General features: G+C 38.2%; 1 protein-coding gene across 10 annotated transcripts in view; it reads right to left on the bottom strand.

The window, feature by feature from the left end:
* Positions 1-3,117: 3,117 nt before the first annotated feature.
* Positions 3,118-17,096, bottom strand: part of ATP2B1 (ATPase plasma membrane Ca2+ transporting 1) — a 72,474-nt gene continuing 58,495 nt past the window's right edge. For 7 of the 10 annotated variants that reach the window (XM_081878222.1, XM_081878216.1, XM_081878223.1 and 4 more), the window contains 10 exons: positions 16,353-16,532; positions 16,181-16,268; positions 15,825-15,931; positions 13,684-13,875; positions 13,269-13,482; positions 12,873-13,084; positions 11,805-11,912; positions 10,897-11,079; positions 10,496-10,582; positions 3,118-6,422 (listed from right to left, as the gene is read on the bottom strand). In XM_081878222.1, the coding sequence (XP_081734348.1) occupies positions 6,108-6,422; positions 10,496-10,582; positions 10,897-11,079; positions 11,805-11,912; positions 12,873-13,084; positions 13,269-13,482; positions 13,684-13,875; positions 15,825-15,931; positions 16,181-16,268; positions 16,353-16,532 (1,686 nt within the window). In that variant the 3' untranslated portion in view covers positions 3,118-6,107. Of the gene's footprint in view, positions 6,423-10,413; positions 10,583-10,896; positions 11,080-11,804; positions 11,913-12,872; positions 13,085-13,268; positions 13,483-13,683; positions 13,876-15,824; positions 15,932-16,180; positions 16,269-16,352; positions 16,533-17,096 lie in introns of all 10 variants that reach the window. The other 3 variants (XM_081878224.1, XM_081878217.1, XM_081878225.1) reach the window with 2 other exon arrangements.

Below are 17,096 nucleotides of genomic sequence, written 5' to 3'. Positions count from 1 at the left end.
GGAAGCAGAAATGCCCGTGAATGAAATTCTTTGGAACCAAGGCACTAGTTACTAATTTATATACCATAATTGGGGTCGACGCTTACTGCTGTTTTAGACATAGTTTAGGTGTCTAAAGTTCAATGGGCAGGTCTAATGAGTATCTCATACTGATGTTAAGGGAACTAAATCTGTGAGATTTTAGAATATGATGCCACGGGAGACAAGGATCATTCCATCAGCCGAGGCCTTAAAAGCATAGACTAACTGCAAACACCAATACAGTCAACTAATGTAAGATTACCTGCAAGACTGCCTGCCCCCATATACACCTGTAAGAAATTCTGTTTGTGGTGAACTATCATACTACAATGACTCCGAAACAGGCATTTCCTTCTTTTGTTCCTGTACTAGGGATACCTTCCCTCTGCCATATGTGAAGCAACAACTAACAGTTGCTTCAGATGTCTTGTAAATATCTCTTTTTACCCAGGCTGTTCCTGATCCATATGATTGGGCTCCTTTTTTTGCCTGTATATGTTTATGTATGTTCTACTAGTTTTATATTGTATTTTTTGTATCAAGAAGATATTGTTTACTGTTTTATGTTGTACTTCTTGAAAAATGTTTTTAAAGGCTTTTAAATAATAAATAAGAGGTAAGTGGTGCATCAGCAAAATTGAAATATTTCCGAATTCTATCAGACCATTATTTGGAGAAATGAAATACATCCTCAACCAATACTGTGGGACATTGCCCACATCTGGCCCAGATATATAGGAAGAGACACTAAGCCAAGGTTACAAGAGTTTAGAATCATACCCTCCAACATTGCAGAAGGTTGGACTAGATGACCCCACCAGGTCCTTTCAACTCTACTGTTCTGTGATTCTATGATAGTTTGATTTCAAAGTGTAATTCAGACGAACAGAGTATGTCTGTAGCTGTGATGCTCTGCATTGTGGCCTGCAGTGTTTTATTTGCAAATTACTTAAGCTACTACAAAAAAGCAAGAATGTGGTTTCAGAGAAAATACATTGCTGTTTTTGAGCAGTGACAAATGACAATGACAAATTAAGCAGCTTATGTGGGACTATAACTGGATTAATGGTACTTGGATAAATTCTATCTGTTATGATCCTAAATCAAGCTTCCACAACCTCGGCCCTCGATGTTTTTGACCTACAACTCCCATGATCCCTAGCTAGCAGGACCAGTGGTCAGGGATAATGGGAATTGTAGTCTCAAAACATCTGAAGGGCTGAGGTTGAGGAAGCCTATCCTAAATCAAAGACTAGTTGTCTATGAAAAGTGCTAGAATTTCTAAACACTGCAAGAAAAGAACAAGAGGAAAAATTATCTATCTTATGGAGAAAGCACAAATGAGAAGGTCAATGCAGAGACAACTGAGTGAAAGTTGTCATGAGTTTTATCCTTTTCTATTGGAACTACCTTATAGTCTTAATGTACACAATTAGTTTTGCTCTTTATGCACAAAGAAAAACAATTCTGCTGCAGAAAAGAATTCTGCTGAAAAACCAAGGAACAGTGCTCTAAATTAGTCATTACTGGAGCCCACAGGTGTCATATCACTATAAGTTCATTTTGCATGGCATGTTTACAGTATTGCATGACATATTTACAATAGATAAAACACTCAGCTGGAGAAATCCAGCTTCTTGTCTGCTGAGCAACTGGATATTGTAATCATATCCATGTAGCTCACCTGTGCTGGAGGAGTCTTCTAATTTCTATTCCAATGATGGTGCAGCAGAAGAATTTTTGTATGGGGACATACCTGGAAAAATGAGTTGCCTATGTTCTAAGTTCCTAGAATGTCAATTTGACCCTTTCAAGCATGAGACACGTGCAACAACTTTCACCGAGTTCAATTAGTTCTGGTGCTAAACCTGAATCGGAGGCTTCACCAGATTTTCTGGGTCTAAAATTATGTGGATTGAGTTCTCCGACCCACTCACAAAATAAAATATTTACATAAAATTTGGATACGCTGTGCGTGAGATGCAAATTTGTGTCTTCTTTTGTGAGGAGTGGAGAGTCCAAACATAAATCTGTGGTAACTCCTGTACCGTCATGTTTGACGGAATGTGAACAGGTGAAACTTTCCTCACAATTCTATTTCCATACTAGTAAATGCTTAACCTGTTTAATCATGGCCTGCCACACAGCTGTTAAAGGCATAATAATTTACCTCTGATGCCAACCATAAACCAAAGCCTAGGCTGCAATCCTGTACCCATTTACCTGAAAATAAGCCCATGAAACACAGAAACGTACTTATGTGAAAATATGTATGCTGTACCATTGTACTGTAGGATCAACTATGCAGTGAATTCTGGGCTGCTTTGGGAGAAATGTAATAAAATAAATGAGTGTGTGTGAGTGCCTGGTGGTTTGGCTAGGTAGGAGATATGCCAAAGCAACTTTGCAAAGTTTTCACATTTAGCACTTTCCGTTGGGTGAGTAGAGATTATTTAACAGCCACAGAAGTATTTGCAGAAAATCACTTATTGTGAGTACCTGATGCCTCACGAACTCACCACAGCAAAACTGCATCCTGGTTGAAAAAGGGGGGGGGGGGAGGAATGGCCAACTACAGAGATTCAGAGGACTATGAGTATGAGACAGAAGCAGAAGAAATGCAGTAAAGGAGAGGAAAAACAGCAGCTCTTTAGGACTCTAGGAATCCTCCTATTGCCTATCCAAACAACTCACTTGTTAGTCATAGCTCTGACTTCACTCATAAGCTAAAACACTGAAAGGCAGCAGCAGCCAGGCTGGTTCATCTCACAGAAATCACTAAGTACTTACTTACTTTGTAAACTTTCTTTGTAGAAGAGCTAGAGACTTGATAAAAAAGAAAGCTTGTACACCAGTAACCTCTTTGCCCGTCTCGTGGTGGGCCTGAGTGTGGCTCCATTATTTAGTCAGCATTCATAAGTCATTAAAAAACTTCTGCAAACAGAAATTCTGTACAAGTTTCCATATTATAAAAATAACACAGTACACATCGCACACAACTCTAAGAAACAGATGCAAAGCTGGTTGCTTATTTAGAATAAAGTTATATATTTCAAATAAAATAAATACTTTCAAAAATTTCAGTCCCCATCCAGAGACAGATAAACAGCACATTTATTTATTTAAGTTACATTGAGCAAGCTAAAAAAGCCTTACAACCAGAGAAAGCAATGTGGGGCTCAGCAGTTGAAAAGCGGCAACGATAGTTTGATAACTAACATGTTATGGTATGTTGCTTTCACAGTAGTAACGTTATTGAACAAGTAGTCCCAATTTCAGATTACACTTACACTTTCTATAAGACTCAATGTACTGTTGGTCAACAGGATCAAAATGGATAATTTGTACACAAAGTCTACAGTTCCTCAAAAAAAGGTCTGAAATGTATAATTCACAGTAGATTTTTGGACAGTAGAGTGCAATCATGACTACCATTCAGACAGAAAAAACCCCAGGATTGTGTTCAAATAGCAAGGTAAAAATGTAACAAGTACTATTACATTGACTTTCGACAGTTAAATTTCACTTATCTATATCTGTTGCAGGAACACTCTCCTCCTGCTTACAAGATTGTCACCTTCCCAAACTGTATTTCCTCTCCACTTACAAGAAGGAACCTCTGGAATAGCTGTTACATAAAAGTACAAATGTAGTGTGACTATATAGTGAATTTTTCAGAAGGGACTAGGAGAAACCATTCATAAAATTTGAATGAGTGGTTGACAGTGGGATACAATGTGCAAAACCTTAAGGATGGCTATATATGCCCACTGAAGAGAGTTGGTCCGATACCAAAATCCTAAATATTTTACTTGAACATTTGTACATCATTTCATTGAAAAACTGAAACAATATGCATTTGATTCAGGCATTACCTCCCCAGTATGATGTCAACTCAAGCACTCTTAAGTGTAGCCATTTCATTCTCGAGTTGTTTAATTCTGCACACTACATATATGGTGCGTTCTCTTCTCTTTACCTTGTTAGGTTAGCTTCCCCAGAACTACTCTCCTCCAACTAGGTCAAAACACCACCTACCATCAGAGCTGATGCATGCCAGGTTCCCTTATGAGAAAGGCACAGCTCTTACAAAAGGATTTAAAAACAGATCGCTTTGAAGAGTGAAACCTGGGCGCCTTCAGCCATGACTCAGAACACACAAAGAGCTACTGTCAAGGGTCCTGTTTCACTTTCCCACTCAGCAGTACTTTCATCAAACTACTTATCTGAGTTATTTATTCTTCTCCTCTTTGTTTGGCTTCACTGGCAAAAGAAAAAAAAGTATCCAAGAATTGCAGGAGGAGAAAATGCTTTAGATGCAGAAAAGAAATCCCAAAAGGAGGAACAGATTGTTACAAAACACTTTTAGAAAAATCCAGCTTTCAGAGACTCAAGTGTACGTTTTCCAGCTTCTTGCTACCTGTACTATTTTTGGCCCCCCAAAAAACTGCTTTATAAGGATAGTCAATACTTGCCACCTGACTTTATGTCCAAGAATTCTGGTTTCCTTTTTTAAGTAGTCATGGGTAACCTTATAGGAGAACACATTTTGCTGCCAATATTTAGACCTTTAAGCATTGAGAACATATCCAGCCTGATTCGCAAATCTCATCTGTTGCACCAATGAGAACAGTGAGTGATATTCAGCACTGCACCAGTCAACATGAGACAGGACTTCCCCTTCCCTTGTAGCCACCTCCCATGCCCCCTCAAGCTGCTCCACTGGGACCCCTAACCCTATGGGGCAGATTCTGGGGGCATGCAGGGGGAGGAGAGTTTCAAGTCCTATCACATAAGCAAGACTCACTTGCAAAAGCGGACTGACACTGTTGGATATCACCCAGTGTATTTTTTTTTGAAAAACTTCCATCAACTTCATTCTCAACGAAGCCACCAAAATCTATTAAAAAAACCAACAATTTGTAAAGATGCTGAATCCTGTAAAAAACATTGCCGCATATTTATTTTAACAAAAGGGCCGATTTATTTATTTTTTTACAAATGAATTTCAAAACAAAAAGAAAACATTTATGCTACCTACTCATGACTTTCCAAATGCCAGCAGCCCTCATGCTGTAAAGATACTAAAGATCAGAAAAAATAAACAGCTTCACTCACAGTTCACCAAGACAGCACTAAGCTACTGTGTTTAGACAAAAACAAAAAGGACTAAGGTTCTGATGTATTTTGATTTAATCCATTTTGCCTGAGATAACAAAAGTATTTCAAGCAACTTCCATCACATTGTCCTGCATTAAACAATCCTCTACTAAATTCTGAACAGAAGTTATTCAGTAAGTTTCTCAATTTTTAAATTTTTTACAGTTGCTTCAAAACCATTAAGTAGTAAATGTTTAAGAAACTAATTAGGACAGAGGCCATAACTTCATCAGAACACCACTGCTCATGGTTTTTTCCCCTGTTTTTTGTTTTTACAAAGCATTAGTGTTACCTATTTGGCTATTAGTAGTAGCAATTTTATCTACAATATTTAACAAGGTAAGTTGCAGGCAAAAATTTAGTACAGTTTCAATAGAAACACCCTTTCCTGAAAATACAGCAGTATTTGATGGACTAATATTTTCTGCATCATTTATAAGGAAGCTTCCCATCTATGAACAGGAACAAAAAAGTATCTACAAACCTTGTAAACAGATCTGTATCATTTATAAACATAAATAATCCAAATTATTAACAGCCAACAGCAGAAATGAAAAATCATCATCAATTCAGTGATCCAGAGCTCCCTTGCCCTTTCCAGACCTCTCCTCAAAAAGGAACAAGAAATGAAAGCTCCGCTAAGACATTCTTAAGAGCCATTTTTAAGTACAGCTGATAATCCACAGGTCACTTAAACCAAGTTACTGTTTATCTGTCAGAGTTCATTATTACTCCCACCCCCAAAAAAGCACCCTCAAGTCTGGCAGAAAGCTTTTTTTAAAAAAATAAATCTACATTCGTACAAGTATATCTTCTTGTTGAAGTCCAAGACAAGAATACCATCTTGCCCATCTCAGTGAGTGAGAAGACCCAGTTTCAATTTGTTTCTTTACAATGCAGCTAATGTATTAACATTCGGCTTACAATCAGAGTGATGTTTCCAAACTATGTAGTGGGCTCCCTGGGGATGAAGAGGTAGCAGACTTGTTCAAGTCTGTTGTAAGATGAATTCCACTGTCAACCGCATTGTTATTTTTGTTGGGAGAGGGTGGAAGAGGAGTGGAGTTTCGTTTTGTTGGAGCATCATCTTCAGCATCGGTATCATCAATAAGGGGAATATGAGTCTCAGAATCTTCTATGCTAAACTCCGGATGCGTCATAAAATTGTGGATCGAACTTCGTGTCTCAGGTTTTTCTAATCCTTCATATAAGGAACTACGAAATGCATTCACCACTCGGATCTGCAAGGATGAAAAGCGTAAATGTCAGTATATAGCAGATTGCTCTAAAGGGAATACGGTTTTTATGGGTTTGAATCCACAGACAGCTAGACATGAGTGAACTGAATTTGTATGTAATGCAGTGGAACTTGCAATAGACTGTGAAAATAAAAATAAAAATGGAAGAGCATTTCAGGAGAGCACTGCCAGGCTTCAGTAGGAATAAAAATGTCAAGTGCCCTGTAAAAAATGCAAAACCCTACAAAGCTGAACTGATGCTGCACTTAAATTAAACATGGGCTAAGCGATAAATATATATATATATTAAGCCAATCTGAAAAATCTACTCCAATTTAAATGAGTAAAACATTAGACTTCTGAAACCATAAAGATGGCAGGAATTTTGGAAGTTACTTTTCAATCATGCTGGGAATTATGGTGTCTCCTGGATTTATGGTGTCCAAGTATAAGTCAATAGTAAGCAGTGTCAAAATTGCTGACATTCTTTCTAATATCAAGAAAGGGAAAAAAAACCTTTACAAATGTAAATATTTGAGTATATACCACACAGAACACTTGCATAGTCATTTGTATCACAGTTTGCAGAATCAAGAAGAAATACAAATATAAATACTATAAAATACTATCTGTAAGAGGCAGTTATTTGTTCCCCCACACATCATGTATTTTAACCATGTTATATATATACACACACAAGCATTACAGTCACATTCAAATGACACCAGACATATGAAACAGCTGGTCCATGATTTATGAACACAGATTTTAACCTTTGTAAACTCTATAGTATAACAGTCTTCCAAACAACTGAAAAGGGCAGTGATAAAAGACCTCCAATATTATTTGCAGCTAATTTTGTTTTACAGTGAAAAGGCTACAGCGAAAAGAATTTGTACATCTCAGTTTGTCAAATGAAGTTTAATACTGTGAACAGCTATCTTCTAAATCATAATCCCATTATGACATTTCATATTATAACTTTTCTGCTATGAAAATATACCATCTGATCCTATTCCAAATAGTACCTTTGCAAAACTGAGAATCTGTGTTATAAAATGACTGGTGTTTTCACTTGTACTGCACGTAACTTTGACATTTATGAAAACATCCTCATTACATGGAATGCCAGAACACACATCCTTTAGTCAGGATACATATATAACCAAGGGGCAAGATTCTATTTTAAACATAAGCAATTTTTAAAACCCATAACAACTTCTTTTTAGTAGAATTATAGATTTTTGAAGCATCACCTCCTTAGCTATAACCAAATGCTAGGTCAAAATGTGTCAGACAACTTATGCGAAAAGAATGTTTACATGATCTATTCACATTATCAGTTTGTTTCAGGGAAGGGACTTGTGCAAGTTTCCTCCTCAATGTTTATATTCTAATCTTGTGATATGCCTGTTCATAGAAGAATCTCATACCCCAGTCAGCCCACCCTCTATGTTGCACCAAAATTCTGCATTTCCAACACGACAAGGTTTCTTTTGCTATCAGAAGAAAAGTAAGTCCAAGAAAAAAAAATTCTTGAGCTAATGCATCAAAACTACTAGGCAGAAGTCAACTGCAGACCATTTTAAAAGATCTATATTGGAAAGAGGCGTTACCTTTCAATACACGAACAGCAGCAAGCATGTTGTGTACATGTGAGTTTGCATGCATTTTTATTCCTGGACTTCTGTATCAGTATTCATATAGGGCTAAGCAGCATGTGGAGGCCAAAAGACCGCCAAATTGATTTAGACTGGTCTACTGGGAAAGACAAGGCACCCCATTCACAGAAAAGAGATCGTCACCAAACTATCAATAGGAAGCAACAGAAATAATTCCTCACCCCTACACTTTCAGTATTATGGACACTATTGGAAATACCACTTCTACTTATTTTCGAAATATCTGATGTTAGCCAAATATTTCATGTAATTTCTATAAGTTTGATGTTTGAAACATACTGGAATTCAAGCACATAAAACTCTTGGACCGGGATCCAAAAACATACAAATCTCACAACATCAAGACAATAGCTGCAGACAAAGAAAACTTCCTCTTACTACAAGAGTTTGCAAACAAGCCTGTGGGGCCTTTCCATTTCTATGGGTATCATCCCTCTTTCATGCCACTCAAATACTTCATGAGAAGCAGTATTTCTAAGAAAGATTTCTCAGGTCAATGTCAATGTAGTTAGGCACCTTTGTTATTTTGAAAACAAAAAACCCACCAGGCACTTTCATTATTGGGGGGGGGGAGAACACCCACTTTTCCATTTCCAAGTATTTTTCAAAGTTGGCTAGAGATTGTGCTTACACATGCTTGAGGCATTTTGACCCAAGTATTTAAAGTTCTAATTTACGTCCTTTCCATCTTAAAGTATTACTAATTTTAGAGGGCAGTTAGCACATACAATGGCAATATTGTGGGTGAAAAAGGCACAAGAAGAAGAAAGCTGAAGAAGTAACCAAACTGAGGTTTACAAATAGTTGCCAAGATAACCTAGGGGGCAAAATGCATCAAATTACCTGATATAAGTAACAGACTTGAAACAACTACTTTGAATTAATGAAAATATTTAGTTTCAAGTCTCAGTAAATAACTGAACTCCTGCAACTTTGAAGGAAATCCCATGTAAAAGAAAGAATGCGGCAGCTAGACTGGTGACAGAGAGCGGCGGCCGAGACCATATAACACCGGTCCTGAGAGACCTACATTGGCTCCCAGTGCATTTCCAAGCACAATTCAAAGTGCTGGTGTGGACCTTTAAAGCCCTAAACGGCCTTGGCCCACTATACCTGAAGGAGTGTCTCCACCCCCATCGTTCAACCTGGACACTGAGGTCCAGCTCTGAGGGCCTTCTGGTGGTTCTCTCACTTAGAGAAGTAAGGTTACAGGAACCAGGCAGAGGGCCTTCTTGGTAGTGGCACCCGCCCTGTGGAACACCCTCCCATAAGATGTCAAGGAAATAAACAACTATCTGACTTTTAGAAGATATCTGAAGGTAACCCTATATCAGGAAATTTTTCATGTCTAATGTTTTACAATTTTTTATGTGCTGTAAGCCGCCCAAAGTGGCTGGGGAAACCTAGCCAGATGGGCGGTGTATAAATAATATTAATAATAATTATAGTGGTGCCTCGCAAGACGAAATTAATCCGTTCCGCGAGTATCTTCGTCTTGCGGTTTTTTCGTCTTGCGAAGCACGGCTATTAGCGGCTTAGCGCTATTAGCGGTTTAGCGGCTATTAGCAGCTTAGCGGCTATTAGCGGCTTAGAAAAAGGGGGGGGAGGGGAAAAACTCACAAGAACTCGCAAGACATTTCGTCTTGCGAAGCAAGCCCATAGGGAAATTCGTCTTGCGAAGCACCTCAAAAGACGGAAAACTATTTCGTCTAGCGAGTTTTTCGTCTTGCGAGGCATTCGTCTTGCGGGGCACCACTGTATTAAATTACTTAATTTACTCTTACAAAATGATGAACCCTCAATATTTTATGCATGAGTTATGCCCAACATGAATTTTTAAAGTTGGATTTGCAAATCAAAGTTGTTACTTTCAATATAACTAAGCTAGCTATACTAAAGTTGTAATTGAAGTTTTGTACTTCCCTTTAGCAAGGATATGAAAGCCAGTTACTTACATTTGCCAGCTTTAAACATTTAAATGAACTGTATTGTATATCTTCCTGCAAACAGTCATTCTTGAAGGCATATACTCAAATATTTATAACGGTTTCCCGAATATTTTTTAAACTCCCCTCTGCAAGAATCAAGGCACAATATGTGCAGGCTCACAGCTTTCATTGTAAATCAATAGTTGCAACTGTTCCACCTGTGTTGTAGCCCTCTACGAAAAAAAAAGGGTTGCGAGGACTCCATTTTGTGAGAAAAAGTATGAAAAGTCTTAACGATGAATTTAAGGACTGAAGAAGAGAATGAAACGTTAGGTGTGTGAATTAGGAAATGTTAATTTCATGCACTTAGGAACACGCACTCACACCCCACAGTAGTAGAAGCAGTAGTAGTAGTAGAAGTAGTAGAGGAAAACACTACATGTGTAGGGGTAGAAATATTTGTTACATCATGATGCTGGCTGGCGATGGAAGGTTGCCGCCTTAGAGCCCCCTGAATAGAAGTTCCACTCTGGAAAGCATTCACTACATCCATCTGCAAGGAATCAGAGATTGTGACAGCTTGCTCAGCAAGAGAGAGAGAGAACAAGAGAAAGGAGCATCCCATCTATAAAACATATAAAAAAGTAAAGAAAAAAGGCACTTTTATAGAGCAGGTAAAGAAGCAAGAGGCGCATTTAGAGATGAAGTAAAGAAGGAATTTGAGGGATTAAAGAGCCAACCATTTGACCACATAGCAAAGAGTTCAGTCACACCGTTTATAGCTACCCCCCAACCAATGCCAAGAACAATGGGAAGATTTATAACCCCCTCATCTCTAACCATCTCCTACCTGTTCCAAGACCATACCTGAGTTTGTATCCTGTTTAGGCCCCTAAACCACAATATCTGGCCACGTCGCAGTTCTCTTTCAGCATGATCAATCTCCTCTACATCTTCTGCCAACTCTTCTTCTGGAATCTCTTCCTTCTGGGTTCCATGACCAGCTTCTTTAAGGAATTTCAAGTGGCTGGTTGGAATTGTTGATATCAACTACAATCATGAGAAAGAAGTTAACAGGCTTGTCAAAGCTAATTATAACACAAGCTGTGCTGAGGAATTCTGGGAATTCCAGATAAACAACTGAAATTTCCCACCCACCAACCACATCATTTACTTGAAACCTTCTTTTCTAACAAAGCAGAACAGACAGTGACTAACTGGGGTGCAGGGAGATAAAGGAGACCATGGCAAACAGTAGGTAGAAAGCACAGCAGCAATAGATGCAGCCAAGGCAGCTTAGTAACCGACAACTCACAGCAGCAGGAAAAGAGATTGCTGGCTGCATTTAACTGTGCCACTCAGTTGACAGCATGGCTTGCATCAGGTGAATGGAGACAGAAGCAATTTTTAGTGAATTCCCCCACTTGCACCCCATTGTGTCCTTCCTAAATATGCTCCAGAGGGTTACCCCAGCCCTTTGCAGCAGGTTTAGGGAGTCAGGGGGGCTGCAGGGAGGAAGACAGAATTGCCAAAAACTTGCTCCCCATTCCACGGAGAGAAGTCTTACCATCAGGTGAGTGACACTGCTAGCAAATTCTTCCTTTCCCTAAGTTCCCTACAAAACTTCAAAGTGGGAGAAATGGAGCAAGTTGCTTACAGGTGGGAAAACCACACTTGCTATAGGAGGAGTGTAGGTTGTACACACACACATTTTTCCAAACAGAAGCACTGATGATTCCAGCAAGTGAACTGCACAAAAAGCTGTTGCTTCTTACCTGGCCCCAGAGAAGTGTGCCCATTCCTAGAAAAATTGACCAGAGCCATTGTTCTACTGTAAGCTCTGAACAACTGAAAGGTTTTCCTCCAAACTGAACAATGACGATCTGTTAAGAAAAATCACAAATATTATCACAACTTTATTTTTAAAAGTCAGTGCTGGCTATGCTGCACCAAATATTTGACCCGTCTATTCCGAAAATAAAACTCTGAGCTATTTTTCTGTTGGATTTTTAGAGCCCTCCAGAAGCTTGCTTCTGCCAATGCATCTGGTCTACTGTTTGTCACCGCCACTGGCATCTTTCAGTAGACAGCTAGGTCACGATTTGTGAAGCACCCGGGAAACTGTGATGGGGTGATATTTTTATCTCTGCTTCCTGGAATGTTATTGTTTAATTATAGTTTTATATTGGTACTTTAATATTTTATTTTATTATGTTGGATTGTATGTACATTGCCCCAGGCTTCGTTTGGGAAGATGGGTGGAGGAAAAATGCAATGAAGTAAAAAAATCAATACAAACTATGAATGTGAATTATTTGCATTTTAAGGGGCAGTTACCAGGGCAGTTCTGGGAAGAGTCATTCATTTTTTTGGAACCATACAAACATATTTAACACTCCAGTGCAGGTATCCAAAACACTAATTACTAATTCTGTCACATTCTTAGATGGATACACTTAGCTTTAGTTGACAGCGGACAGGATCAGAGCCAAAAGTTCAATCTTATCTAACATGCAAATATAATGCCCATCTAATTGTGAAATTAGAAGCTGGATTTAAGTCACATATGAAAAGATCAGATTTCCAAACAAAATTGTTTTAACTGATCGTGTTGGATCTATGAATTCATCAGAACAATGGGCAGAGATAAGGACCTTAACTGTCATCTGTATTTTATCTAGAAATTTAAAGCATTTCTAAAGATGTCAGCCGAATTACATACTATGGTAGACCTGCTAAGGATGCTGTATCCTAACATATACATATATACAGAGAGAGAGAAAAAAACTTTGGCAACAAAAAGTAAAAAATTCTTTATCAAGTAAGTTCAGTAACCAACCCACCTGTACAATAAATGTGCCCAGAACTATGGTACAGAATATAGCATTATTGAAAATTCCTTCAAATACATTCCTTTCACCGTGGATTTTTCGGGCATTTATTTCATTAAAAAGCTGCATCATAACAAATGTATTAAACACAATAGTATAGTGCTCTGAAGGAGGTGCGTGAAGAGGTGCATTCCGTCCACTATCAATGTCAAATATTTTTTCACCTGTGAAGGGGAGATTAACACTCTCAGTATCTCGTGCTGATTTAGATTTTCATGTAAGGCATTACCATGTAAACATCAAATACTGAAGAGTTCATTTGAAGACTGAAATAGCTATTTGAGAAGCAGTCACAAAGCAAGCACTTAGCTTCTAAAAAGTTAAAGCTTAGGAATCTAGAATTCTTACCAGCAAACAGGAGTGTAAAGACAACCACAAGCTGATAGCAAGCATGGCCCAGAATATTCTTCATCATTGTTCGCGAGATGAGAGGTTTATTTCTACCGTAAGGCTTCCTCAGCAAGAGAGCTTCTGTGGGTGGTTCCGTTGCCAAGGCAAGCGAAGCCAGTGTGTCCATTATGAGATTTACCCATAACATCTGAACAGCTTTAAGTGGAGAATCCTATAAAAACGATACATTTCCTAATACATAAACACAAATATCCTAGAAACCAACAAGCCATGCAGCAGTTAAATATTTTCTCCATTGAGGTTTGGTACTGTGCTTTTAAAAATACATCTAGTAAATTCACTCTAAAAAGCTAATATCAGTTTATACAAAGTGTGCATTTTCACTAGTTGAAAATGAACACATAATACCTACTTGTGTAATACATGCTCCTGTGAAAGCAACAATTACTGCAACCACATTGACAGTAAGCTGGAACTGAAGGAATTTGGAGATACTGTCATACACATTTCGGCCCCACATAACTGCTTTAACAATGCTTGTGAAGTTGTCATCTGTGAGAATAATATCGGAAGCTTCTTTAGCTACATCAGTTCCAGCGATACCCTGAAAGAGAAATCCCCAAAAAGTCAAAACATGATTAACAGCATTCCAGCTATACACATTGCAGTTAAAAACTGCATACACAAGTCCTGAAAACACTGGTCCAAAAATTACCATCTTCCAGTGGTCTCATCCTTTTCTTTTAACATATATTTCAGTACAAAAGCTACTATTATGATGCACTAGCTTGATAGCTTTAAATAATATCAAATGGTAAGAAGAATAACTATTGTGTCATATCCAATTGTTTAGGCTAGACACTGTCAGCATTTGTATATAAAAATCAATTGCAACAATTATTAGTTTGGGTTTCTATCTGGAGATAGAGAGTTGTTGGCACTAATATTAACTGACTTACTAAAACATGCAATCCAATCCTTTGCACATGCGGAAGAATGTCTGATTTCAATGAGTCTTAGTTTAACATACTCACTACAGAACTGCAATGCATAGACTCAACAAATCTTGAAAGTGAATTTCATCTGCTCCCATTAGGGATGATTACTGATGGCACATAAGCATGGATCATAAGCTAGTTAAAGCTATTCCAGGACAATAAACCCACAATGTAAGTATCTGAAATGGCACATTTTGGCTTCATTTGCCCTTTATCAACATTTTGCACATTTTTTGCTTAGATGAAAATAGCCTTGCTCTAAAGCCTCTTTTGTTAACCTCCAAAGCCACTAGGTGGCACAGTAGCACAGCTCCTGAATGTTCCATTCACATTAAGCAAATTCCACAAGTTCTAGCTGAGGAAAGCAATAGGTTTTGGAATCTAGGCATGGTCCCTTACGTATCATTCCAACAAGGAAAGTAGTCAGCTACTTGTGTCAAATGATTATGATCCACAAAATCTGAAAAGCTGCTAGTGTTAAAAACTGTTGGTAGTATAAAGCATGTTACATAACAGCAACATAGCTACCCCCCCTTTTATTCAACTGAAAAAGGAAGTGTGACCTTAAAATGCTACTACATATGTGAGTGGTATGGAGGGAATCTAAAGCTTCACCTCCCACAAGAGCAACAAGACCAATTCATTTCTACTTCTTGGAATGATCAATGAACCGGACTCAAAAGAAAAAAAAACCACACACATAGAAGCATTCATGGTTCAGCGTCATGTAAGTGACACCGAATTCTAAAGAGATAAGCTAGTCTACACTCATCTTAGTTGCAGTGGCACAATTCCACTATGACAAGGAAAAGGAACAGAAGAAACCTGATCTCAGCAATAAATGCTCAAATGTAGTATCAGCCTAGCATGAACCACATTAACTTCTCATGACCCAGCACGCTTCAGATTAAAATGGCCAAAAGTGAGTTTCATACAATCTGATCTCAAGCAGCGACAGCAAAATTTCTCTCTGAGGTTTTCTTCACATTCCGTTTTCCACTTCTTCTTCCCCCACTATCCGTTCAGAACAGCCCCCCCCAAATGCTCAATGATGGCTTTATATGCCTTTACACAAACTAAGAATCCCAGCGATTTTAGCTGTTATTATCAAAACATAGGTTTATTGTGCCATCTCCACATTAATAGCTTCAGGTTCCTACTTTTGATTTTAAATTCAGACACAAGTTACTCCACATCCCATCCTTCACCAAGAAAGCTGCAACATAATATACTGAAAAATCAAGTTGTGCTTCTATCCCAATTGACACAGTGAACAGATGGGAACCCAACTGCAGTCCTGTTTCACTTTCCATACAAGTGTAATCCTGTATATGGACATTGTAAGTTTATGCAGTTTCCCTCTTCAAGGTTATTTCAGAATAGGGTTAACAGAAAGCCGAGGGAGCTGCAATCAGTTTTGGTCTTGCCACTGCTGAGTGTAAGTTAGATGTACTCAACCTTTGGTATAAATCCAAATGTTCATCACAATGAAAACTGGCAGTACAGCTCAGCAAGGAGCACTTATCAAAATCAGTAGACAGCAGTTTAAACTTACCATGGCAAAGCCAACATCTGCTTTTTTCAATGCTGGACCATCGTTGGTACCATCACCAGTCACCGCTACAACTTGCCTCTGTTCTGAAACTGTGCTGTCTATTATACCTAAAATGGAAGTACAGATATATGAACTACCATCAAAATACAAATCATGAGCTGATGTTCGGCCTTGACCTAATATTAACCGTATTAACAAGAGATATGGCCTCTTGATCCTAAAGACCTTTATCCAGTCAGTGAATAGATGTCCTTGAATAAATGGTTGGACAAATCTTTTCTAAAATACTTTGGTTAACACCCAATCAGAAAGCAATCAGTTATAGTCAACCCTTGTATTTGAGAATGCTTATTTACCTTTTACCAGTGTGTGTTTGTCAGTGGGGGACGACCTTGCAAGCACACGAAGCTTGGGCCAAATTTTGTCTATTCTCTCTTGTTCTATCTGCAAAGATAATTTAGATTAGCTTTATAACTAAGCAAACTTTCAAAATCCAAAATTCAAGAGAATAATATTAACCAAACTTACCTCTCCTTTTTCATTACGTATTCGTCGGTTGAATTCTTTGCCTTCTAGGCATAAGAAATCTTCACCAGGATGCAAAATGCCACATTTTAAAGCAATAGCACGGGCAGTGTTGATATTATCACCAGTAACCATACGCACAGTTATACCAGCACGCTGGCATTTTTTTATTGCATCTGGTACCTAATATTTATTTTGAAAAAAGAATAGTTTATGAAGAAGCTTTGCTACATGGACATGCTTGAAGCATTATTTATCCACAACTCTCTGCCCTCCAATCTCCTGCTTACTTAAGCTCAAATTGCCCTTCAGTTGAAATAATATGGATTAACACAGTTCCATAGATAATTTTGTATCATCATGTTATTAGGCATATATTCCAAATATAATCATGTATATTTTGGTGTTAATGGCAACAAGTGGGCACCTGTAACACGTAAGCTCCTATAGCTTACAGTTAACTTATTAAATGCACTTACTACTAAAAACATTTGGGTGACCCATCTTTGAAAGGTTTTAAGGCTGAGAGACTGGGACTGAATTCTCCTGTTTAACTAACGTATAAAATGTTTCTTGCCATTTTGAGACAAAGCCTAATTCTCAGACATTTGACACAAGTTTTGTTATCAAACCCTGTACCACAGCAGACTACTTATGAGGGTTCACTTGCTATCTAAGAGAACTACGGCTTAAGCTTGATCAGCAGGGCAGGAAAAAATTCTGCAAATGTCTAGTAACTTTTAGATT

This window comes from Podarcis erhardii (assembly GCF_964252035.2).
Source record: "Podarcis erhardii genome assembly, chromosome: 10".
NCBI classification, from domain to species: Eukaryota; Metazoa; Chordata; class Lepidosauria; order Squamata; family Lacertidae; genus Podarcis; species Podarcis erhardii.
This window is presented reverse-complemented; position numbering and strand designations above follow the sequence as displayed.